Consider the following 26204-nt stretch of genomic DNA (forward strand, 5'->3'; position numbering starts at 1 on the left):
ATACACAGCCTTTTCAATAACTTTAGCAAACACTGATGGCATAGAAATAGGTCTAAAATTATCAACATTATCCCCTTCTCCCTTTTTATAAAGCAGCTTTACTACTGAGTTCTTTAATCATTCAGGAAACTGACCATTCCTAAAGGAAAAATTACAAATATGGCTAAATACAGGGCTACCATGTGCAGAACAGTACTTTAATATTCTGCTAGGCACTCCATCATAACCATGAGAGTCTTTAGTATTCAGTGATTTAATTATTGACTCAATCTATCCCTTGTCTGTATCACAGAGGAACATTTCAGACATCTATCACGGAAAGGCATTTGCCAAGAAAGTTATATGTTTCCCTGTAGAAACTAAATTTTTATTTAATTCACCAGCAATGCTCAGAAAATGATTGTTAAATACTGTACATATATCTGATTTATCAGCAACAGAAACATGTAGATGTAGATGCACTACGAACTGACTTTATATCATCGAGTTTGTGTTGCTGACGTGACACTTCCTTCGCAACAGACCATATGGTTTTAATTTTATCCTGTAAATTACGTATTCTATTTGCGTACCACATACTCTTTGCCTTCCTAATAGCATTTTTAAGTACCTTACAATACTGTTTGTAATAGGCTACTGTAGCTTGATTGTGACTACTTCTAACATTTTGATATAATTCCTGCTTTGTTCTGCATGATATCCTCGTCCCACTAGTCAGCCACCCAGGCTGTCTATTACTACTAGTATCCCATTATAATGTTCTAATGGAAAGCAACTCTCAAAGAGCATGAGAAATGTGTTAAGGAAAGCATTATATTTATCATCTGTGTTATTGGCACTATAAACATCCTGCCACTCTTGTTCCATGACAAGGTTTGAAACACTCTCTATTGCTGTTGGATTAACTTTCCTACACAGTTTGTAATTATATGTGACATTTGTTTGAGAACAAAAGCCTTCTAGTGTTAAAATTTGTGCATCATGGTCTGAAAGGCCATTCACCATTTTACTACTTTCCTACAATACATCTGCTCCAAAACAAGCCATCTCTGATCACAATGCAGTACGGCTTCGATTGGAGGCAAATGAGATGTCCTTTCTCACTAAAAAAGACTATATGTAAGCAAAAGAATTATGTATCAGACTGAACTGCACATTAGTACACATACCATGGTTTGAGAATGATAGCTTTTCCTACAATACCTTTTCTGCTGACATCTACTACTGTTTCAATGCCATGTGCCCAGTTGTAGGTAAAAAATCTAAACAAACTAAAAATGTAAATAAAAGTATCAGGAAAAATAATGATGTCATTAAAGTAAGGAAAAAATTGAAATTATTCCTTAGTGCAATGTTGAATAATAAACAAAATCTCAAGCTAAAGGAGGCCTTCAAAACTGATCAAGAATACTATAAAGATTTATTAATACAGACCAAGAGCAACTATGATGCAAACAAGTGTCAGGCTTCACACAGTATTACTACTGATATCTGGGGAATGATAAACAGTTTTAGAATAGACAGAGACAAATCCTCTATGGACTTTATTATTGACCACAGTGGGATGGTAGTGAAAGATCAACTTGAAATTGCTAACATATGCTATGAATATTATTCTTCAGTAGGGGAGGCTATCAGTGACAAACATAACAGCCTGAAGTACAATTTTAAAGGCAATCCATATAAGCACAGTATATACCTAGCCCCCACAAATCGCAAAGAAATAGTTAACATCATTAGCTCTCTAAAATATTCCAGTTCCACAGGGCATGATGGTTAAGTATCAATGTATTAAAAATGTGTAGGCAAAATGTTTCTGCATCTCTGTCTCTAGCATTAAATAATATAATAGAATCAGGCACCTTCCCAGAGAGTCTTTAAAAAAGGAGACAGACTCAAAATTCAAAACTACAGACCAATCTCAGTACATTCTGTCTTTTCAGAATAGTTGAAAAAGTCATCTAGAGCAGTATTATAAACTTTCTCTGGGTGCACAAGCTAATGTTTGAAAATCACAATGGTTACGTAGAATGTAAATCAACAAGCACAGCAGCTGCTTAGTTAATTGAAGAGATGATAAGTGGCATCAAGAACGAACAACATGTCGCTGGTATATACCTTGACCTTGAGAAAGCTTTTGACTGTGTGAGCACCACAATCCTATTACAAAAGCTGTGGAACATTGGTATCAGAGTCACTGCTCATGACCTAATAAAATCTTACATTGGTAACCAAAAACAGTTTGTACTGCTTAAAACTGAAAGTGGTGTTCACAAATCCAAAATCAGTAATATAAAATATGGAGTGCCCCAGGGCTCAGTACTGGGTTGTCTTCTGTTTTTGTTTTATGTAAATGACATAAGATATTGCACTCGGAGTTTCAAAATAGTTCTTAATGCGGATTATGCATCCATTGTGTGTAAAAAGGGATCATTTAATGAACTAGAGACCTGCTGTAATAACGTGACAAATGAAATTGTTCAGTACTTTAATGAGAGCCACTTAAATGTAAGCAGTAGTAAAACATGTCTCATGGAGTTTAACAACAGTAGTTTTAATGATGAAATTAAACTATACATAAGCAATGAATTAGTAAAAACGGAGTTTAGTGTAAAATTCTGTGGCTTAACTATTCAAAGCAATTTAAAATGGGACGTGTTGACACTCTAGCATATAAGTTATCTAATTTTTGTGTTAGCAGAAGAGCCAATACCTTGTTACGAGTGGAGGCCGAAATGCACGCGTTTTAGCTCACGCAGGTTGGCACAAGAGGAGGGAAGAACTATATTGACATGAGGTCTGTAACATGACAACGAATAAGAATTCAGAAAGCGGATGTAATTAGTTTGATGCTTAACTTTAATCCATTAATGATGAACGTCGCTCTTGACGGTACATGATTCACAATATTATCTGTTCAGAATACATTCTTGAAGATAGTAACTATAGTAACTAAACATGGCGCCTTGCTAGGTCATAGCAAATGACGTAGCTGAAGGCTATGCTAAACTGTCGTCTCTGCAAATGAAAGCGTATGTAGACAGTGAACCATCGCTAGCAAAGTCGGCTGTACAACTGGGGCGAGTGCTAGGGAGTCTCTCTAGACTAGACCTGCCGTGTGGTGGTGCTCGGTCTGCAATCACTGATAGTGGCGACACGCGGGTCCGATGTATACTAACGGACTGCGGCCAATTTAAAGGCTACCACCTAGCAAGTGTGGTGTCTGGTGGTGACATCACACTAAGAATATATTTGCAATTAATATGATTAGCAAGTTCTGCAGAGACACTGTTGTCCTAAAGACTGCACACTGTGCTCTATTTTTCTCTCACCTGAATTACGGAACAGAAATTTGGGGAGCAACAACCAAAGAAAAACTAAATAAGCTATTGCTACTTCCAAAAAGGGCTACAAGAATCATCTGTGGGGCAAAATACAAGGAATCGTGCCATGGCTTGTTTCCAAAAACTGGTGTACTAACCGTAGTAAACATGTACAATGTAAAAGCCATGTTACTTGTTAAAAGACTGCAACCCAACATTTGTTCTGATTTGTACCAGTACAATACCAGAAATAAAGAAAAATTTTACATCAACAGCTACAGAACATCACTCTATGAAAAGAGTCCACAATATGCAGGTTTAAAGTTAGCCAATGCACTGCCCAGTAAAGTTATGACCCTACCCACAATGAAGCTTAACTTTCAGCTAAAGAAATTCCTATTACAAAATAATTTTACACATTAGGAGAATACCATACTTACATGCAGAATAAGAAGTGCTTTAAAAAAAAGTATGTAAATAGTGTTAAGCACCGTTTTATGTGTAATTTCATTATTTTCTTAATGAATGACATATTCAGAAGAATGTATTATTGTGCTGTGTGTCAAGAATAGTAACCTGTTTTTATACATATGCAATTAATCATTCAATGTTGAATAAAGTATTATTATTATTATTATTAATTTAACTTACTTAGCAAAATTACACACCTGGTAATTTTAACTGAAAATGGATAACCCACTACAAATGCATACAGTGTATTAAGCAAATAGTAGCTTGAACCGTTAAACAGTTAAACCAAGCTATTGTTGGACTCATTAGGCTGATGCCACTCCTAAATATAACCTTTCTACCACTATAAACTAAGATGTAATTAATGAACTGACAAAACACTCATACACCAGTCTTCATATACTACCCTGTGGACATAAAAACCTCAGTTCACATCTAATTAGTCACTGCTAACATCTCTGTGTCATTATCCACAATCAGGCATGGCAAGCCTTCATTGAAATACCCACCAATTAATATTTCTATGTTAAAAAATTTGGACAGATTATTTATAAGTAACATTTCAATGTCATTTATTCTGAAAATGTGGGATTATATGTGCATAATGTGTATATGTATTTGAGTCCTCTACTGTGTTGTGTCTTCCTTATGAACTTTTGTGTGAGAAATTGTTGTGCATATAGTCATTAGCTCATGAATGTTGATGAGTGGATAATAATATGGACATCATTATGTGTGAGCTCAGTAAACACTCAGTGATCTGTGAAAGTGATATGAAGAGTGGTGTTAGTAATGGACTCGTTCAAAAGCTACCACATCATTATTAAATCACAATTTGGTAACAAGATATAAAATCACTTATATTGTTTGGCTGATAACATTGTTTTGATGGAAGTTGGACTGGTAATATCAGATGAGGATTACTATTTAAACGATAAATAATGTACTGCTAATTATAAAGACTGGCCATTGCTTAATGGTGATTTAAATTGGAATAAATATGCCAATGCCCATGGCATCTGTTGTTTCCCAACTTAATTAAACAGTTTTCGGCACGAGTCTATTGATTTGAAGGCGCCATTGAGGAAAAATAGTCTACAACCAAGTTAGAAATGTTACAATCCATTATGTAACTTGTTGTGAAAAAACAGGGACTATCTGAAAGTCACACACACACACACACACCTATGAACAAAATCAGCATCCACTATCCATAACTGAACCTTACTGTTATTGCATAAAAAGGAGCAAAGTATGCAGGTATAAAAATATTCAACCATCTCCAGTGTGAATTAAAGATGTGGGCAGATAATGATAGTTTTAAAAACAACTGGAAATCATTTCTGCTTGACAATTCCTTCTACTCCATAGCTGAATTTCTGAGTAGCTAGTATGTATGTAGTTGAATTACATTCATCAGATTTTGTTGTAGATTAAGATTATGACAGAAAAAATCACTTACATAAATGGCCAGCATGTAGCCTTATTTTAACAGAGAAAATGTATTTTGTTTGTGAACCCACTGATGCGTTCTACATGATGGCAAGTTGTCACAAATATAATCCACTGAACATGCAAAAAAAACCTCACAGCACACAAAAATATCAGCAGGGGTGATATCTGTCACTTAAATGCTTGCTCCTCTCAGAGTTCATGCCATATTCCTTTACTTCTGAAATCAACTGTCTGCAATTCAAAGCGTTTCTAAAAATGCTGTATTTACAATGTTCATATGTTAAATCAATAATGTACCACCAAGATTTTTAGTGGCACTACATAAACATCATGCACACCATTCACAATATACTTCCATCTGCTTCTCTTAAAGAGTTACCTTAAACACAGGGTTTTATTGTTTATTGTGACTAGTTTAAATAGACTCCATACATAGTATGTGGCTATGCAGTGATTGGACAAGCTCATTTTTGAACCCCATGACAATCTACTTGATCAATGTGCAGCTGTGAACCTCATAATATATACCCAGAACATTAATTCAGCTCTCATTCTTCTAGATCATTGATGTGTGTTCAAGGTACATACTACGCACAGATTTTGAAGTAATGCACATGTTGAGTGACAGTTTCATACTCCACTGCAAGTAATACTTCTGGATGTTGATTGTGCAATTTTCAAAGATAAGGTTTTCATTGTATTTAATGACGTAATCCATATTCTCTTTCTGTGTTTCTGTGACTATTGAGAGTTATGCTTGTATCTGTTTACTCCCCTTTTTTAGGGTAGTGAGGACAGAAAGAAACCAAATTTTAAGAGAGTTTAGGACTGAGACAAACCTTCAGTTTGAGAAAGAAACTAAAAAAACATAATTCTAGCTTATTACATTAGCATAAACAGCCACTGGTTTAGAATTTTCAACAGTCAGTAGATATTTTAACTCTACACAATTTTAACTCTGTCAATGTGAAAAGTCAGCTATCTTTATTGCATCAAAATATTCGAGGACTGAGAAATAAAATTAATGAATTAATTATTTGCATAGATGAATTAGAGTCCTCAAACCCAGCTGACATAATCTGCCTCTCTGAACATCATGTGGCCACTGGTATAGAACTTTTAAGTGTTACAGGGTTTTGGTTAGCATCTCACTTTTGTATATCAGAAATGGAGAAAGGAGGAGTTGCCACATTCATCAGGAACTGTCATAAATTTAAGAACATAGACATTCATAAATTTTGCCTAGAACAGCATGTGGAAGCATGTGCAACAGAAGCAGAATTTCACAAAAAATCCTTCATAATATTAAGTGTAAATTGAGCACCTGCAGGTAACTTTAATCTGTTCATACACCACCTTGAAGCTGTCCTGGCCCATTTAACAACCAAAAACAAAGAAATAGTGGTTGCTGGTGACTCTCCCAATAAGAACTTATTTGAGTTAGTAACACTATCATTCAACTTAATTGCCACTGTAAAGTTCCCCACTAGGGTAGCCAATTGCTCACAAACAGCCATTGATAATATCTTTGTAGAAAACTCCAATGAACAAAATTATATTACAAAACAAATAGTCAATGGCCTCTCAGATCATGACATGCAGTTCCTTCTGTTAAATGTTAACACTGAACAGGATATAAAATCTGTTAAATCTGAGCTCAAGAGGGTAATCAGTAAGCCAAAAATTGATTATTTTAGGGCACTCCTCAGAGACATTCACTGGACTGATGTTAACAGTGCTCATGGCATGAATGAAAAATATAACACTTTTGCTAATAAAGTGCTTACCTTATTCGAACAGTGTTTTCCCCAAAAACTTACCAAGGTTAGAGCAAAGTCTACAAAGAAGCCATGGATTACTCAAGGAATAGGGGTATCTTGTAAAACAAAAAGAAAACTGTATCTGTCAATCTGAAACAGTTCCAATGTTGATGCTATATCACATTACAAGAAATACTGCAAAATATTAAAGATTGTAATACAGACATCAAAGCAAATATATTACAAGGAAAAGATAGTCATATAAGATAACAAAATAAAGACAATATGGGATATAGTGAAGGAGGAGACCGGTAGAACCAAACATGAAGAGGGACAAATAGCATTAAGAGTAAATGATACATTGGTGACAGATGTGTATAGTGTTGCAGAACTTTTTAACAAACATTTCATAACTATTACGGAAAAGATGTAGTTGTCAGGTTCTGTAGCTGCTGCTAAGGAATACCTCAGACGAAACACTTTAAGTAACTTCCATTATATGAATTTAACCCTCACTATCCCAGCAGAAATAATGTCCATCATAAAATCTTTAAAATCAAAAACATCTAGTGGGTATGATGAAATATCAACAAAGCTAATTAAAGAATGTGATTCTGAGTTAAGTAACATATTAAGCTATCTGTGCAACCAGTTGTTTATCAGTAGAATATTTCCTGAATGGTTAAAATGTGCTGAAGTTAAGCCACTGTTTAAGAAGGGAGATAAAGCAATAGCATCAAATTTCTGTCCAATTTCACTTTTGCCAGCATTCTCAAAAATGTTAGAAAAAGTAATGTACAATCGGCTTTATAATCATCTTATCTCAAATAACATACTGTCAAAGTCACAGTTCGGATTTCTAAAGGATTCTGATATTGAGAAGGCTATCTACGCTTACAGTGAAAATGTGCTTAATTCATTAGATAAAAAGTTGCAGGCCACTGGTATATTTTGTGATCTGTCAAAGGCATTTGACTGTGTAAATCACAATATCCTTTTAAGTAAATCAGAATATTATAGTGTAACAGGAAATGCTGCAACATGGTTCAAATCTTATATCTCTGGCAGGAAACAAAGGGTGTTATTAGAAAAGATACATGTATCAAGCTATCAAGCATCATCCAACTGGGAACTAATTACATGTGGGGTCCCAAAAGGTTCCATTTTAGGGCCCTTACTTTTTATGATGTATATCAACGACCGTTCATCAGTAACATTACCAGATGCCATGTTCTTTTTGTTTGCCGAAGATACAAACATTGCAATAAATAGCAAATCAAGTGTATCCTTAGAAAGATCAGCTAATAAAATATTTGTGGACATTAATCACTGGTTCCTAGCCAATTCCTTGTCACTAAACTTTGAAAAAACACACTACATGCAGCTCAGAACTTGTAAAGGGTGTCCCACGAGTATTTGCCTAACATATGATGATGAGCAGATAGAAGAAGTGGACAGCGTTAAATTCTTGGGATTACAGCTTGATAATAAATTCAACTGGGAAAAGCACACCACAGAACTGCTGAAGCGTCTTAATAAATCTCTATTTGCAATGCGAATTGTGTCAGACATAGGGGATATAAAAATGAAAAAGCTGGCATACTATGCTTACTTTCATTCTATAATGTCATATGGGATTATTTTTCGGGGTAATTCATCAAGCCAAGCTAAAGTTTTCTGGGCACAAAAACATGCAGTAACAGTTATATGTGGTGTGAACCCAAGAACATTCTGCACAAGCCTGTTTAGGGAACTAGGGATACTAACTACTGCTTCCCAATATATTTATTCTGTAATGAAATTTGTCATTAAAAATATATCACTTTTTCAAACCAACAGCTCAATTCATGGAATCAATACTAGAAATAAGAATAATCTTCACAAGGATTTAAAGTGACTTGGTCTTGTACAAAAAGGTGTGCATTATTCAGGAACACACATTTTCAATAACTTACCAGCAGCCATAAAAAGCATAACAACCAATGAAATTCAGTTTAAGAGAAGCCTAAATAATTTATTGGTGGCCAACTCCTTCTACTCCATTGATGAATTTCTCAGTAGAACCAACTGATTTTTGTGTGTGTGTGTGTGTGTGTGTGTGTGTGTGTGTGTCTGTGTATATGTAAGTACAATATAACTTGTGCACAATTTCAGTGTGGTAATGTGTTCATTGCAAATAAGTGTGTGTGTGTGTGTGTGTGTGTGTGTGGGTGTGTGTGTAAGTACAATCTAACTTCTGCACCATTTCAGTGCAGTAATGTGTTCATTGTAAATAAGTATTATAGTAGTTGTATAACTCATTTATTACCTTATAAATAAATAAATAAATAAACTTTTTTTATTTTAAATTCAGTGCATTAGTATTTGTAAAATGATTCTTTCATATAGTCTTCATAAAAAAATGACGATCATTCCACTTGGGACCTGTGGAATGGTACATTAGCTTATTTGTTTGAGTTGTAAATATTAGTGATGTATTGTTGTTTTTCTGACATGTTCTACATCTGGGAGGACCTCCTCACTACGAATCAATTGGAATGAAAGTAAATCTAATCTAAGAACTGTGTACTACTTCCAGACATTAGCTACATTCATGCTGATGAGCAAAAACGTTATGACCACTGCCCACAATGAAACTGCTTGCTTCATGTTGGCAATGTGGGTAATTGATGAGGTAATGGAAGTATATAAGTGGAGAAGGTATTAATGGGTAATCATTCTAGTGATTATAAGGGCTGCAAATGGAGAAATCCACTGACGTAAGCAACTTTAATAAATGGCAGATTGTTGTGACCTGGCGTTTCAGGATGAGCACCCCTGTACTTCCATGGGCCCTTTGGTAGTACATAAAGGAGTCAGCTGTGGACTAGGTGAACATTATTGTGGACCACAGGCACCTCTTCATGCATGATGCCTTTTCTGAAGGTGATAGGTTGTTCCAGCAGGTTAAATGTCCATAGCTTAAGGCCCGAAAGGTGAACAGTGCTTTGAGCAGTATGGTAATGAACTCATCAAGTATGATCACAGCAGTTTCACAGTTATTGCATGAAGTGTAATGTATTCAATCAGAGGATGCAGACTACAGATATATTTGTAGATCTGATGAAAGCTTTTGACATGTTAAACCACATGTTACTTCTAAAAAAAATTTAAAAAAAATAAAAAAAAATAAAAAAATAAAAACAGAAAATCCCTCCATACTGAGGATCATCCATGCATCTTCTAGCAACATACTGTTGAATCTTAAGCAATGCAGTAAACAGGCATACGTATTATATGATAAATTTATAAACTTTCAGTCCATTAGTGAAACAGTATACAAGGTGTACCTCAGGTCTGAGCCTTTGGTCCCTTTCTCACAAATATTAACAACATTGCACAATCCATTAACTCCCATACATATAATGAGCTATGCAGATGACACTTCATCTTATTGTATGGTAGGAAATGTAAGGAGCTAGAATCTTTTGCTGTTAGAGGTGTAACATAATTATCAAACTACTTCAATGACCAATGTCTAAGCAGTTATGTAAATAATGTATGGAACATCTCAGCAACAGAAACTGGATGCTGTAAATTTATAAATGTGTATGTAGAAAATGTGCATTGGACAGACCACATTAATTTTGTATGTTGAAAAATCATTAATAGCTTATATCTCCTTAGCCAGCTCATAGCAAACACAATTCCTAGTCAAACATTAAAAATGGTATACAATGGAATGATTTACCCCTTTTTTAACTATGGGGTTGAATTATGGGGCGATAAAGCTGATGTCCACTTAAAAAGAATATAACAATATATTCTTTACACATATTTAAATTAATTACTTTTTTCATGGGCCAATCAATGGAAATTATCAACAGCAGTGATGTAGAAGATCATAACATCAGGATAAAATATAACTACTTCCAGGAGAGAATAAAATTAAAAGTGTCAGATCAAAGCCCATGCATCATTAGTTTGATTTGGTTTAATTAGTTACCATAATCTCTAAGGGCATATAAGGGGAATGCTTTGAACACAAAATTAAAATGTTTGTGATAGAAAAATGTTTTAAGGCGCAACTTGTGCTATGACTAAAAGCATATTGGCTATAAAGTAATAAGTGTAATTATTGTCAGGTTATTAACGCCTGATGTTTGCAAAAGCCATCATTGTGATGGCTCCATGCAAAGAAACTAATAAGCTATGCAGATGACACTTCAGTCTTATTGTATGGTAGGAAATGTAAGGAGCTAGAATCTTTCGCTGCTAGAAGTGTAACATAGTTACCAAACTACTTCAATGACTAGTGTTTAGGCAGTTTGATGTAAATAATGTACAGAACATCCCAGCAACAGAAATTGGATGCTGTAAATTTATAAATGTGTATGTTGAAAATGTGCAGTGGACATTAAAAATGGCATAAATGAATACTGAGACTCTTGTTAGTATATCTAGAGGCTTAAGGAGTTGTCTACAGGAGATCTGAGAATTTATATCACATAACATGTCCATATTAAATTACTGAATATGTGCTAACAAAAGTAAACTAATTGACATCATACTCAACAAAATCAGCCATCACATGTAATGTGTAAGTTATTGACTTACACAAGACGATCAGTAATACGTGATTTTTAATACAAGTTCATTTCATTATGTACACTTACAAACTAGACTCAGGTCACAATTTAGTAATGATGAGGAGGAGACTGAAGTTAAAGAGAATCATATGGAAGAATCAGTGTGAAAGGAAGTGGGATACTGAAGTACTGAGGAAGGGTGAGACACGTTTTAAGTTTGTTAATGATGTGGATACTCTGTTAAGGAATAACACAGTAGGGAGTCCAGCTGAAGTGTAGTGCACATCTATGAAAAGAGCAATCACAGATGTTGGAAAGGCAGACATAGGTATCAAGGTGGTAACTGTGAAGAAACCTTTGGTGTCAGAAGAAATACTTCAAACAAAAAAGCAGGAGAGAAAGTAGTACAAATATGTCCAGGGAAAGTCAGGAATAAAGGACGTAAACCAAGAAGGAATGAAATAACTGGGAAATGCAGGAAAGCCAAGGCAAAATGGCTGTCGGACAAATGTGAAGAAGTAGAAAAAGAAATGATCATCAGAATGACTGACTCAGCATATAGAAATGTCAGCACAACCCTGGTAAAATTAAAAGTAAGGGCAGTAAATCTGAGAGAGAAATTAGAATTCTACCGTTAAACACAAGGGAGAGAGCAGATAGGTGGAGTACACTGAAGGTCTCTATGAGGGGGAGGAACTGAACTGTTTCATAACACATTAGAAAATGGAGTGGATAAGGAAGAGATAGGGGAACAAGTATTATGGTTTGGAAGACTTAAGATAGAATTAGGTGGAAAGGATAGATAACACTCCATCATAATTTCTAAAATCATTAGGGGCAGCAGCAACCAAATAACTGTTCAAGTTGGTGTGTAGAATATGTGAGACTGGCAACATACCATCAGACTTTTGAGAAAACATCATCCACATGATTCCAAAGATAGCACTGGCTGACAATTGTGAGAACTACCATACAATCAGCATAACAGCTTACGTGTCCAAATTGCTGACAGGAATAATATACAGAAGAATGAAAATGAAAACTGAGGGGGCTTTAGGAAAGATAAAGGCATCAGAGAGTCCCTGCTGACATTGTGCTTGATGATGGAAACAAGACTAAAGAAAAACGTCACACACATTCATAGGATTTATTGACCTGGAAAAAGCTTCTGACAAGTAAAATGGTGCAAGATGTTCGAAATTCTGAGAAAAATAGGAGTAAGCTGTGGGGAAAGACAGCTGATGTACAAAATGTGCAAGAACCAAGACGGAACAATAAGATTGGAAGACAAGGAACAAAGTGCTTGGATTAAAAGATGTGCAAGACAGGGATGCAGTCTTTTGACCCTACTGTTCAATCTATACATTAAAGAAACAATTATGGAAGCAAAATAAAGGTTCAAGAGTGGGATCAGAATTCACAGTGGAAGGATATCAATGATAAAATTCACTGATGACACTGCTTTCTTTAGTGAAGGTGAAGAAGAATTTCAGGATCTGTTGAATGGAATGAAGCATAATGAGTACAGAATATGGATTGAGAGTAAACCAGAAAAAGACAAAGGTAATCAGAATAGTGAGAAACTTAACATCAAAATTGGTGATCATGAAGTTAGGGAATTCTGCTACCTCAGAAGCAAAAAATCCATGATGGGTGAAGAAAGGAGGGCATAAAATGTAGATTAGCACATGGGAAAAGAGCATTCCTGGCCAAGAGGTGTCTATCAGTACCGAACATAGGTCTTAATTTGAGGAAGAAATTTCTGAGAATATGATGATGTATCAAGGACTATGCTAAAACCAAAACAGAAGAGAGTTGAAGTATTTAAGGTGGGGTGCTAAAGAATGTTGAATATTAGGTGGATTGATAAGAACCAATGAAGAAGGGAACATATGGAAAACACTGACAGTAAGATGGGACTGGATGATAAGATATGTATTAAGACATCAGGGAGTAAGTTTCATGGTACTAGAGGGAGCTGGATAAACTGTAGACGAAGACTGAGATTTTAATGCATCCAACAAACGGTTGAAGACATTGGTTAGCTAGTGCTTGTATGAGATTAAGAGATTAGCACAGGAGAGAGGAGTTCATGGCAGGCAACATCAACCCAGTAAGATGACTGATGACTCAAAATTGAACACTCTGCAATGTAAAATCTATATGAACTGTGAACATTTATGACAAGTTCAAATTGTTTACTACCCTTTTGATGGCAATGCACTGTCAACTGGACTGTCATTGAAACTTTCATGGCCAGACTCAAGGTTTTTCTACTTATAATGTTGTCCAAATCACAACTGTTCATATTACCCTTACCAACAGCGTTTAACATGGCTCCCACACTTCATCTTCATCATCATCATCATCATAATCATCAATAATTTGATATATGGTATATTACTGCATAAATTCCTCCTACAGAGATCAGTTATGGTCTGCATGTCAAAACTGATAGTATTGTCTGATGGTGAGCCGTCCTTTTCAGTCTTATTGGAAACCTATTTTTTTAAATCCTATTTAGTGTACCAAAAACACTCCGCCCTTTATTACTTTTCTTCAGTTGGCCTATATATATATATATATATATATATATATATATATATATATATGTCTGCTTGTGTCTGTATGTGTGGATGGATATGTGCGTGTGTGCGAGTGTATACCTGTCCGTCCTTTTTTCCCCCTAAGGTAAGTCTTTCCGCTCCCGGGATTGGAATGACTCCTTACCCTCTCCCTTAAAACCCACTTCCTTTCGTCTTCCCCTCTCCTTCCCTCTTTCCTGATGAGGCAACAGTTTGTTGCGAAAGCTTGAATTTTGTGTGTATGTTTGTGTGTCTATCGACCTGCCAGCGCTTTTGTTCGGTAAGTCACCTCATCTTTGTTTTTTTATATATATATATATATATATATATATATATATATATATATATATATATATATATATATATATATATATATATAAACAAAGATGATGTGACTTACCAAATGAAAGTGCTGGCAGGTTGACAGACACACAAACAACCACAAACATACACACAAAATTAAAGCTTTCGCAACAAACTGTTGCCTCATCAGGAAAGAGGGAAGGAGAGGGAAAGACGAAAGGAAGTGGGTTTTAAGGGAGAGGGTAAGGAGTCATTCCAATCCCGGGAGCGGAAAGACTTACCTTAGGGGGAAAAAAGGACGGGTATACACTCGCACACACACACATATCCATCCACACATATACAGACACGCACACACACACACACACACACACACACATATATATATTAAAAAACCACTGGTTCAATTACTTCAATGTCAGTTTGTACTATTCTCTTGTCAGTATTTGCATATTATTTTAATTCTGTTGTAATTACACCACTACTAATGTAAATACTATTTTTTTTCCTTTTAGCTCTTTATTATGTGCATACCTGTAATACCCAGTTCTAAGCAAAGAAGGGAAAGCAGAAAGGTGGAAGGAGTATGTAGAAGGTCTATACAAGGGCAATGTACTTGACGACAGTATTATGGAAATGGAAGAGGAAGTACATGAAGATGAAATGGGAGATGTGATACTGCATGAAGAGTTTGACAGAGCACCGAAAGACCTCAGTCGAAACAAGACCCCCGGAGTAGACAACATTCCATTGGAACTACTGACGGCCTTGGGAGAGCCAGTCCTGACAAAACTCTACCATCTGGTGAGCAAGATGTATGAAACAGGCGAAATTCCCTCAGACTTCAAGAAGAATATAATAATTCCAGTCCCAAAGAAAGCAGGTGTTGACAGATGTGAAAATTACTGAACTATCAGTTTAATAAGTCACAGCTGCAAAATACTAACACGAATTCTTTACAGACGAATGGAAAAACTAGTAGAAGCCGACCTCTGGGAGGATCAGTTTGGATTCCGTAGAAATGTTGGAACACGTGAGGCAATACTAACCCTACGACTCATCTTAGAAGCTAGATTAAGGAAGAGCAAACCTACGTTTCTAGCATTTGTAGACTTAGAGAAAGCTTTTGACAATGTTGACTGGAATACTCTCTTTCAAATTCTAAAGGTGGCAAGGGTAAAATACAGGGAGCGAAAGGCTATTTACAATTTGTACAGAAACCAGATGGCAGTTATAAGAATCGAGGGGCATGAAAGGGAAGCAGTGGTTGGGAAGGGACTGAGACAGGGCTGTAGCCTATCCCCAATGTTATTTAATCTGTATATTGAGCAAGCAGTAAAGGAAACAAAAGAAAAATTTGGAGTAGGTATTAAAATCCATGGAAAAGAAATAAAAACTTTGAGGTTTGCTGATGACATTGTAATTCTGTCAGAGACAGCAAAGGACTTGGAAGAGCAGTTGAACGGAATGGACAGTGTCTTGAAAGGAGGATATAAGATGAACATCAACAAAAGCAAAACGAGGATAATGGAATGTAGTCAAATTAAGTCGGGTGATGCTGAGGGAATTAGATTAGGAAATGAGACACTTAAAGTAGTAAAGGAGTTTTGCTATTTGGGGAGCAAAATAACTGATGATGGTTGAAGTAGAGAGGAGATAAAACGTAGACTGGCAATGGCAAGGAACGCATTTCTGAAGAAAAGAAATTTGTTTACATCAAATATAGATTTAAGTGTCAGGAAGTCGTTTCTGAAAGTATTTGTATGGAGTGTAGCCATGTATGGAAGTGAAACATGGATGATAAATAGTTTGGACAAGAAGAGAATAGAAGCTTTTGAAATGTGGTGCTACAGAAGAATGCTGAAGATTAGATGGGTAGATCACATAACTAATGAGGAAGTACTGAATAGGATTGGGGAGAAGAGAAGTTTGTGGCACAACTTGACTAAAAGAAGGGATCGGTTGGTAGGACATGTTCTGAGGCATCAAAGGATCACCAATTTAGTATTGGAGGGCAGCGTGGAGGGTAAAAATCGTAGAGGGAGACCAAGAGATGAATACACTAAACAGATTCAGAAGGATTTTGGCTGCGGTAGGTACTGAGAGATGAAGAGGCTTGTACAGGATAGAGTAACATGGAGAGCTGCATCAAACCAGTCTCAGGACTGAAGACCACAACAACAACAACAACAACCTGTAATACAGTACAATCCAGGCCTGTCAGTCATCACATGATCCCCTTAAAATTAATAAATTTATCATTATTTTTAAATTTCTCATTAAGATTTCACTTTCTATACCCAGTCATTCTAGCCAAGTACATGTGCTGTTTTATGAGTACTGGATTGATGGGCCCAAGTTTGAGGGCAGTGCGGAACCCATGCTAAGATGCAGTGTACCCAAGCAATATGTTAATAACCACTCATGAGGCATGGAAGACAAGACATGTGACTGCCTCATATGTATGGCTGCAGAGAAATACTTGTGAATCTCACCCTCTTGTCTTCGGCATCTCCTACAGGCTGATGACTAGCCCATCTTGCCTCTCTCTCTAGTAATTTACTTTTGCCTTAGAGCAAATGGCTTAAACCATCTGCCTCACCCTATTTTGTAACTGGTGTATGCCTCTTTGTCTTACTATTATTTCACATTTGACCTGAACTATCATTTTTCCTTTCAAATATCCTTTAACTCTTGTCACCCGCCCCGTCATATATGAGACTGGCGATGTAATGCCGTTATTCCTGGAAGATCTCATTGCAAACTGAAATTGCACTAAATGCAAACATGATTTGTAGTCTTTTTGAGACTTTCAGTCACTCCTGACAATGATCTATTCCATATTGTCTACATATCACTTGGCGTACTTTATAATGTATAAACTATGCATATAGGATATATACAAATTCTTACCCCAGCTATACTTTCCAAAACCTTATTATTCAGTGTATAGTTTAGATGATGCAGGAAACAATAGTATGAATAGTTTATGCAAAAACATTCAATTTAATTAAATGTTCCAAATTCACAATTTACTTAAAATGTGTGCATTTAGAATTAATGCCACTAATAACTGTTTGTTGTATGGCTGGCATACTACATTTAAAATCCATTTTCTTCTATCCGAAGAACATTTTACTTTTTCTGAAGTATTTGTAATTAAAAAATAACCTTTGTTGAAAACTGTTGCTTTCTGGAATCTTCAAAACTTAAAATATAAGCCTTTCAAAAATCTGGTGTCATAGTTTTGTACACCAATTTTTCTGTTTCCAAAATTGTATTATTTTACTGGAATAACATTTTAGTTACACAACCAAAAAATTAGAAAATTTAAGTTTCCAGAAAGCTCTTGGTAGACTCTTCTAAATCTCAGAAATATTGTAGAAGTGGAAATCCAAAATTCCACTCTCATAGCAGATCCCACTATTTGTGCTATTTTAAGGCTATTTGCCTGTTAATGTGTAATGTATTCCCTACCTTACCTGTTTACATATATATTCAAAATATAATACACTTTGTACAGTGAAATATATAAAAAATATATCTAAAAACAAAGATGATGTGACTTACCGAACGAAAGCGCTGGCAGGTCGATAGACACACAAACAAACACAAACATACACACAAAATTCAAGCTTTCGCAACAAACGGTTGCTTCGTCAGGAAAGAGGGAAGGAGAGGGAAAGACGAAAGGAAGTGGGTTTTAAGGGAGAGGGTAAGGAGTCATTCCAATCCCGGGAGCGGAAAGACTTACCTTAGGGGGAAAAAAGGACGGGTATACACTCGCGCGCACACACACACATATCCACCCACACATATACAGACACAAGCAGACATAAAAAGTCAGTCCTGGTCGTGGTATCATAGAGTAATGTTTGTACAGTCAGACACAACAGAGCTTTTGTCTTTACAAACGTGGTTCAGATCTATTCCATTACATGTGTTCCCTCCTTGATTTTCCCAGTTTAAGAGCTGCAAACTACCACTGTGACTACTGGGAAAGATTTCAGATATTGAATTTCCAGTGCACACTCTGCTGTAGAGTGAAAATACAGTCTCCACTTTCTACTCTGTATGTCTCGCTATCACTATGAAATGTAGTCAAAGTTGTACCCTCACATATTACTCTTTCATTGTGAAAAATCATATTCATACCAGAAGAGAATTATTTTTTATTACTGGAAACAAAATATGAAAGAGACTTACATGCAATGATATTTGTTCAGTATCTCACTGGCGTATATTAGTGGTTCTTGGCAAAAACCAGTACTGCAGTCAGAGTAGCCACAGCCATGTTCCACATTCAAAAAATCATATTCATACCAGAAGAGAATTATTTTTTATTACTGGAAACAAAATATGAAAGAGACTTATATGCAATGATATTTGTTCAGTATCTCACTGGCGTATATTAGTGGTTCTTGGCAAAAACCAGTACTGCAGTCAGAGTAGCCACAGCCATGTTCCACATTCAGAGCTGCAGTTGCTTGTCCCCACTGTGCGACATTCACTGATGGAGGCAGTGGGAGCACCCTTCCATCCAACCTAATGTCGTCCATACAGCCTATTGATAAGAGTTTTATGAGGTGTTCATTGTTACTGAAAATTTATATGCAACATAAAATATACTTACTGAACACAAAGTAAATGAAAAGTGAAAATACAGTCTCATAGATGAATATGATGTGCGCTTCTTACACAAAGATAGTTGAAATGATGTGTAGTGACAGTAATACTTATGCAGAAGTGTAGACATAACTTAGTTATGGATAATGTTAAAAAAGAACACAAATAAAAATAAATGTTGATACTGATATGCAACAAGTGTCAAAGAACAAAAGTAATTCTTATACAATAATAGGAAAAGCTTTTAGTAATTTTAAAAGAAGAAAATGTGGACAAAATTAAAATTAGAGATGAAATGGATAGCAGTTTGGCTGGATACCAGATATTTGTTCATCCCTAAGCCAGACAGCTGAATATCCAGTAACCAGTTATTTGGCTGAACATTGCCCCAGAGCATGCCATAATATGTAGGTCTGAATGAGATTGCAAAGGCCAGGTGCAGATGACCGGTAAATTCAGTCATCGTCATTCATTAGTGAAGTCAGCAAATGTGATATTGATTAACTAACTTGACTATATGACTTCTCTGAGTACTTTCACTTGTTATTTGAGGTTACTGTTGAAAATAATTCGTTAATTTCAAGATAAACTACAAAACATGTAATTTGGGGATGTTTCGAAATGAACAGAGACAATAATAAGTTTGCTATTTGTTTGTAGTGCAGAATTCAAATTTCTGGTGATGGAGAAGGAAAAAATCCAAGTTATGTATCAAAGCCTTAACTAACCTTTTATTCTCTTGTTTTGACTTGTTTTATTACTCTGAGCAACAAGGTATTAACCCACATCCTGAGTTTCACACCTCGTTGGTTGTGTCCTGAATTCCAGCTGGAACATGGAGTTCTTGCTACGAAGTCTTTTCTAGATTCTCACACCAGAGATAACATAGGAAGGGAGCTTAATACCATTGCAGATCGCTGGGGCATTGACCAAAGTAAAGTACATTTACCCACTGTGACAGAGGTGCAAAAACAGTGAAAGGTGTTCAAAGGCTGAGTATGATTCTGCAAGAAGTTACAACCATTCACATCAGAAGGTTGTAAATGATTATTGACGGTCCAGCTGAAGTAACGGGAATGATTGCTAGTGGTAAGTACTCATAGTGCACTACAAACATTTTAGCTTAGGTCAAGAAAAACGGTTGACAAGATACCAGCATGAGGTAGAATTTCACCTTTTAGATGGCAAACTGCCTTTTTGAATAAAAACAGGCTATGTCATTGCATGTGACTCATGGTATATTTATTAATATGACATCTTGTCAGTGGTGATTGATGGAGCAATGTGGAGCTTGTGAACTCTGAGGACATTAATGATTGTTAGTAAATAAGCTGACCTCGCGGAAGATCAGTTTGGATTTCATAGAAATGTTGGAACACATGAGGCAATACTGATACTACGACTTATCTTACAAAATAGTTTAAGGAAAGGCAAACCTATGTTTCTGGCATTTGTAGACTTAGAGAAAGCTTTTGACAATGTTGACTGGAATACGCTCTTTCAAATTCTGAAGGTGGCAGGGGTAAAATACAGGGAGCGAAAGGTTATTTACAATTTGTACCAAAACCATATGGCAGGTGTAAGAGTCGAGGGGCATGAAAGGGAAGCAGTGGTTGGGAAGGGAGGGAGACAGGGTTATAGCCTATTCCTGATGTTAATCAATCTGTATATTGAGCAAGCAGTAAGGGAAACAAAAGAAAAATTTGAAGTAGGAATTAAAATCCATGGAACAGAAATAAAAACTCTGAGGTTCGCCAATGATACTGTAATTCTGTCAGACAGCAAAGCACCTGGAAGAGCAGCTGAACGGAATGGACAGTGTCTTGAAAGGAGGATATAAGATGAACATCAACAAAAGCAAAACGAGGATAGTGGAATGTAGTCGAATAAAATCGGGTGATGCTGAGAGAATTAGATTAGGAAATGAGACACTTAAAGTAGTAAAGGAGTTTTGCTATTTGGGGAGCAAAATAACTAATGATGGTTGAAGTAGAGAGGATATAAAATGTAGACTGGCAATGGCAAGGAAAGCGTTTCTGAAGAAGAGAAATTTGTTAACATTGAGCATTGATTTAAGTGTCAGGAAGTCGTTTCTGAAAGTATTTGCATGGAGTGTAACCATGTATGGAAGTGAAACGTGGTTGATGAATAGTTTAGACAAGAAGAGAATAGAAGCTTTTGAAATGTGGTGCTACAGAAGACTGCTGAAGATTAGATGGGTGGATCACATAACTAATGGGGAGGTATTGAACAGAATTGGGGAGACGAGAAATTTGTGGCACAACTTGACTAGAAGAAGGGATTGGTTGGTAGGACATATTCTAAGGCATCAAAGGATCACCAATTGAGTATTGGAGGGCAGCGTGGAGGGTAAAAATCATAGAGGGAGACCAAGAGATGAATACACTAAATAGATTCAGAAGGATGTAGGTTGCAGTAGGTTCTGGGAGATGAAGAAGCTTGGACAGGATAGAGTAGCATGGGGAGCTGCATCAAACCAGTCTCTGCACTGAAGACCACAACAACTTCTGTCACACAGCTTGTCACTGTGTTGGATCGGACTTGGGGATGCAAGGGACAATGAGCACGTCCCACGTGTCCTCTGATTGGTCCATTGCTGTGGCTGCCCCGGGTACTGCCTGCACTGAGGTTGACCCCTCACCCGTGGTCGAGTGGGAGATCATTCCAAAGTCTGGCAGGCAGTGAAAACCTTTCTGAGGGGCCGATCGTAGGGCCTCCCCAGTTCATTTGATGAACAGGTTTCAGGCGTTATCTGTGGCTGATGATGTCTCTGAGACGAATGCAGTCATCCACCCTGTTCCAGAGGAAGCTTCCAGGCCCGCAAGGTCTGGGCATTCACAGAGGGTGGGTTTGCTGGTAGTTGGGAGCTCTAATGTTAGGCGCGTAATGGGGCCCCTTAGGAACATGGCTGCCAAGGAGGGGAAGGAAGTCAGTAGGCACTCCATGTGCATTCTGGGGGGAGTCATTCCGGATATGGAAAGGGTGCTTCTAGATGCCATGAAGTGTACAGGGTGCAGCCAACTGCAGTTGGTGGCTCATGTTGGTACAAATGACGGTTGTCACTTTGGATTGGAGCAGATTCTGTCTGGTTTCAAGCGGCTAGAGGAAATGGTAAAGACTGCCTATCTTGCTTCCAAGATTAAGGCGGAGCTCACCATCTGCAGCATCGTCAACAGAACTGACTGTTGTCCTATGGTGCATAGCAGAGTGGAGGGTCTGAATCAGAGGCTCATGCGGTTCTGTGACCGTGTAGGCTGCAGATTCCTTGACGTGCGCCATCGGGTGGTGGGTTCCGGGTTCCACTTAATAGGTCAGGAGTCCACTACACACAGGAGATGGCTACATGGGTAGCGGTGGCTGTGTGGAAGGAACTGGGTGTTTTTTTAGGTTAGAGGGACTCAGGAAACCACAGAAGGGATTTCCGTCTAAAAGTGAGCAGGTAAAACACGGTAAGGTAGTTTCAAATAAATACCCCACTCATACAATTATAGTAGGTGGTGACTTTAATCTACCATCAATATGCTGGAAAAATTATATGTTTAAAGCCGGCGGCAGGCATAAAATGTCATCCAAAATTGTACTGAATGCTTTCTCAGAAAATTATTTTGAACAATTAGTTCATGAGCCCACTCGAAGCATAAATGGCTGCGAAAGCATACTTGACCTTTTAGCAACAAATAATCCTGGACAAATAGTGCGTATTGTGACGGATACAGGGATTAGTGACCACAAGGCAGTTGCTGCTAGGCTGAATACCGTAACACCTACAACCATCAAAAATAAATGCAAAGTATATCTATTTAAAATGGCTGATAAAAATGCTCTTAACACCTTTTTAAGGGACAGTCTTCACTCCTTCGGATCTGATAATGTAAGAGTAAAAAAGTTGTGGAATGTTTTCACAGAGATAGTATCGACAGCAATTGAGAGATACATACCACATAAATTAATAAGTGATGGTACTGATTATCCATGGTACACAAAATAGGTCAAATCGCTGTTGCAGAAGCAGCGAAAGAAGCATGCCAAATTTAAAAGAGGACAAAATCCTCAAGATTGGCAAAGTTTTACAGAAAGTTCAAAATATGGTGTGTACTTCAATGTGAGATGCTTTTAATAATTTCCACAACGAAATTCTTTCTCGAAATTTGGCAGAAAACCCATCAGCTGACGGTCCCACTAAAGCAGAGTTATTAAACACAGTTTACCGAAACTCCTTCACCAAAGAAGACGAAATAATATTCCTGAATTCCAATCAAAAACAACTGCCAAGATGAGAAACACAGAAGTAGATATCCTCGGAGTAACGAAGCAGCTTAAATCACTTAATAAAGGCAAGGCCTCCGGTCCAGATTGTATACCAGTCAGATTCCTCTCAGAGTATGCTGATAAAATAGCTCCTTATTTAGCAATTATGTACAGCCACTCACTCACAGAAAGATCTGTATCTAAAGACTGGAAAATTGCTCAGGTCACACCAATACCCAAAAAGGGAAGTAGGAGCAATCTGCTGAATTACAGGCCTGTACCACTAATGTCGATTTGCAGTAGGGTTTTGTAACATATACTGTATTTGAAGATTATGAAGTACCTTGAAGAAAATGATTTATTGACACATAGTGAGCAGGGTTTCAGAAAATACTGTTCTTGTGAAACACAACTAGCTCTTTATATTCATGAAGTAATAAATGCTATCGACAGGGGATTCCATATTTTTAGATTTCCAGAAGGCTTCCGACACCGTTCCTCACAAGCATCTTCTAACCAAACGCGTGCCTATGGAGTATCGCCTCAGTTGTGCAACTGGATTCATGATTTCCTGTCAGAAAAGTCACAGTTCGTAGTAATAGACGGAAAGTCATCGAGTAAAACAGAAGTAATATCTGGTGTTCCGCAAGGAAGTGTTATAGGCTCGCTATTGTTCCTGATCTATATTAATGACACAGGAGACAATCTGAGTAGCTGTCTCAGATTGTTTGCAGATGATGCTGTCATTTACCATCTTGTAAAGCCATCAGATGATCAAAACGACTTTCAAAATGATTTAGATAAGATATCTGTATGGTGCAAAAAGTGGCAATTGACACTGAGTAAGGAAAAGTGTGAAGTTATTCGCATGAGTACTAAAAGAAATCAGCTAAATTTTGATTATGCGATAAGTCACACAAATCTGAAGGCTATAATTTCAACTAAATTTTTAAGGATTACAATTACAAATAACCTAAACTGGAATGTTCACATAGATAATATTGTGGGCAGAGCAAACCAAAGACTGATTCATTGGCAGAACACTTAGAAGGTGCAACAGGTCTACTAAAGATACTGCTTACACCACACTTGTCCGCCCTATTCTGGAGTATTGCTGTGCGGTTTGGGATCGCATCAGATGGGACTGACGGATGACATTGAAAAAGTACAAAGAAGGGCAGCTCGTTTTGTATTATCGTGAAATAGTGAAGATAGTGTCACAGACATGATATGTGAATTGGAGTGACAATCATTAAAACAAAGGCAATTTTCGTTGCGAAGGGATCTTCTCCTGAAATTTGAATCACCAGTTTTCTCCTCCGATTGCGAAAACATTCTCTTGGCACCCACCTACATAGGGAGAAATGTTCATCACGATAAAATAAGAGAAATCAGGGCTCGCACAGAAAAATTTAAGTGCTCGTTTTTCTCGGGTGCCGTTTGAGAGTGGAACGGTAGAGAGACATTTTGAAGGTGATTCATTGAACCCTCTGCCAGGCACGTTATTGAGAATAGCAGAGTAATCACGTAGATGTAGATGTAGAACAATGAAACAACAGTAAATAATGCAACCAGCCAAATATATATTTAAAATTCTTTTATTCTACAGCCATAACCGAGGTCATGCCCATTTTCAGATGGTTAATATTTCCAATAACATAAATGTTTTCACCAGTAGCATGTCATCAGATCCGCAGTGCACAAGAATATTTGAATATCTATTGACACTTCTATGTTTCAAATATTCTTGTGCAGTGGCGGAACTGATAACATATTTCTGATGAAAACATTTATGTAAATGCACATGTTAGCCTTTTGAAGATGGGCACTAATGACCAAAACCAGTTATGGTTCTGCAATAAAAACATTTTTAAAGTCTTTGTGGCTTGTTGTTCTACCGTATCTTCCTTCGCCGTCGACGTTGTCGTGGTTACCGTGAGACACCGTTATACCAAGAGGAAAGGCGCGTCGATCTTAGAGCATGAGATATGATGACCTTAAGCCATAGACAACACACAACGGTCATGGTAGCACCTGATTCCAGAATAGCTGCAGTAGTTAAGATCTACGAACTATCCCCTGTTGACCAGGTCCCCAAAACTTAACTCGTAACGAGATCCCTTCAAAGCAAATTGTCATAACGATCGTCTATAAAGGCTTTGTACAACGAGAGTACATGTTACGGTTTATGGAATAATAACAGATACGACCAAACTGTCTTGTCTCTTCTGCTTTATTTAATATAACTTCGTTCACAGTTTCATTTCGCATTCACCACTCATTCACCGAAACCCTTTGATGAACAGTTTTGGTTGCATAACACCAACAGTCAATGATAATGATACAGCTTTTCTCCTTTTTATAAATTGAAGCCCGCTCTCCGTGATATAATTAAAAAAAAACGGTCTCAATACCGCGTGCCTCGTGAGACGCGAATAGACTTATCCTGGAATTGACCGCCCTGTAGGTGTACTCAATTTAATGACCACACTTCACTGTCCGCTATTTCGCGTAACTGAATGTCCATTTGTTAGTCTGATTATACACTGTAGCTATTTAAAATTCGCCCCTATATTTTTCACAACGCACAATTAGCACTTCGTTACTGGTTTTCTTTTTTTTTTTTCTTCTTCTAAGAGTAAACGGAAAAAAAAAGACGCCGTATCATCAGCTTAGTCGATATAAAGCAAAACACCTTAATATGCCCAATTTTACCTCTTCTTATAGGATCGGCTACCTTACTCATGAATTTATTACATATTATTTCCAATAACGCTAAACAGGTATCGCCGTTATATTTTAATTGTATTCAAAAGCATGTTACTACTATTATGACCGACCAAA

General features: G+C 36.9%; 1 protein-coding gene across 1 annotated transcript in view; it reads right to left on the bottom strand.

The window, feature by feature from the left end:
- LOC126473984 (neural-cadherin-like) overlaps nt 1–26204 on the bottom strand; it is a 76637-nt gene that overhangs the window by 29488 nt on the left and 20945 nt on the right. The window contains exon 2 of the mRNA XM_050101372.1: nt 18672–19029. Coding sequence (XP_049957329.1) covers nt 18672–18673 — 2 coding nt within the window. The 5' untranslated portion in view covers nt 18674–19029. The remainder of the gene's footprint in view (nt 1–18671; nt 19030–26204) is intronic.

The sequence above is a fragment of the Schistocerca serialis genome, chromosome 4 (genome assembly GCF_023864345.2).
Source record: "Schistocerca serialis cubense isolate TAMUIC-IGC-003099 chromosome 4, iqSchSeri2.2, whole genome shotgun sequence".
Taxonomy (NCBI): domain Eukaryota; kingdom Metazoa; phylum Arthropoda; class Insecta; order Orthoptera; family Acrididae; genus Schistocerca; species Schistocerca serialis.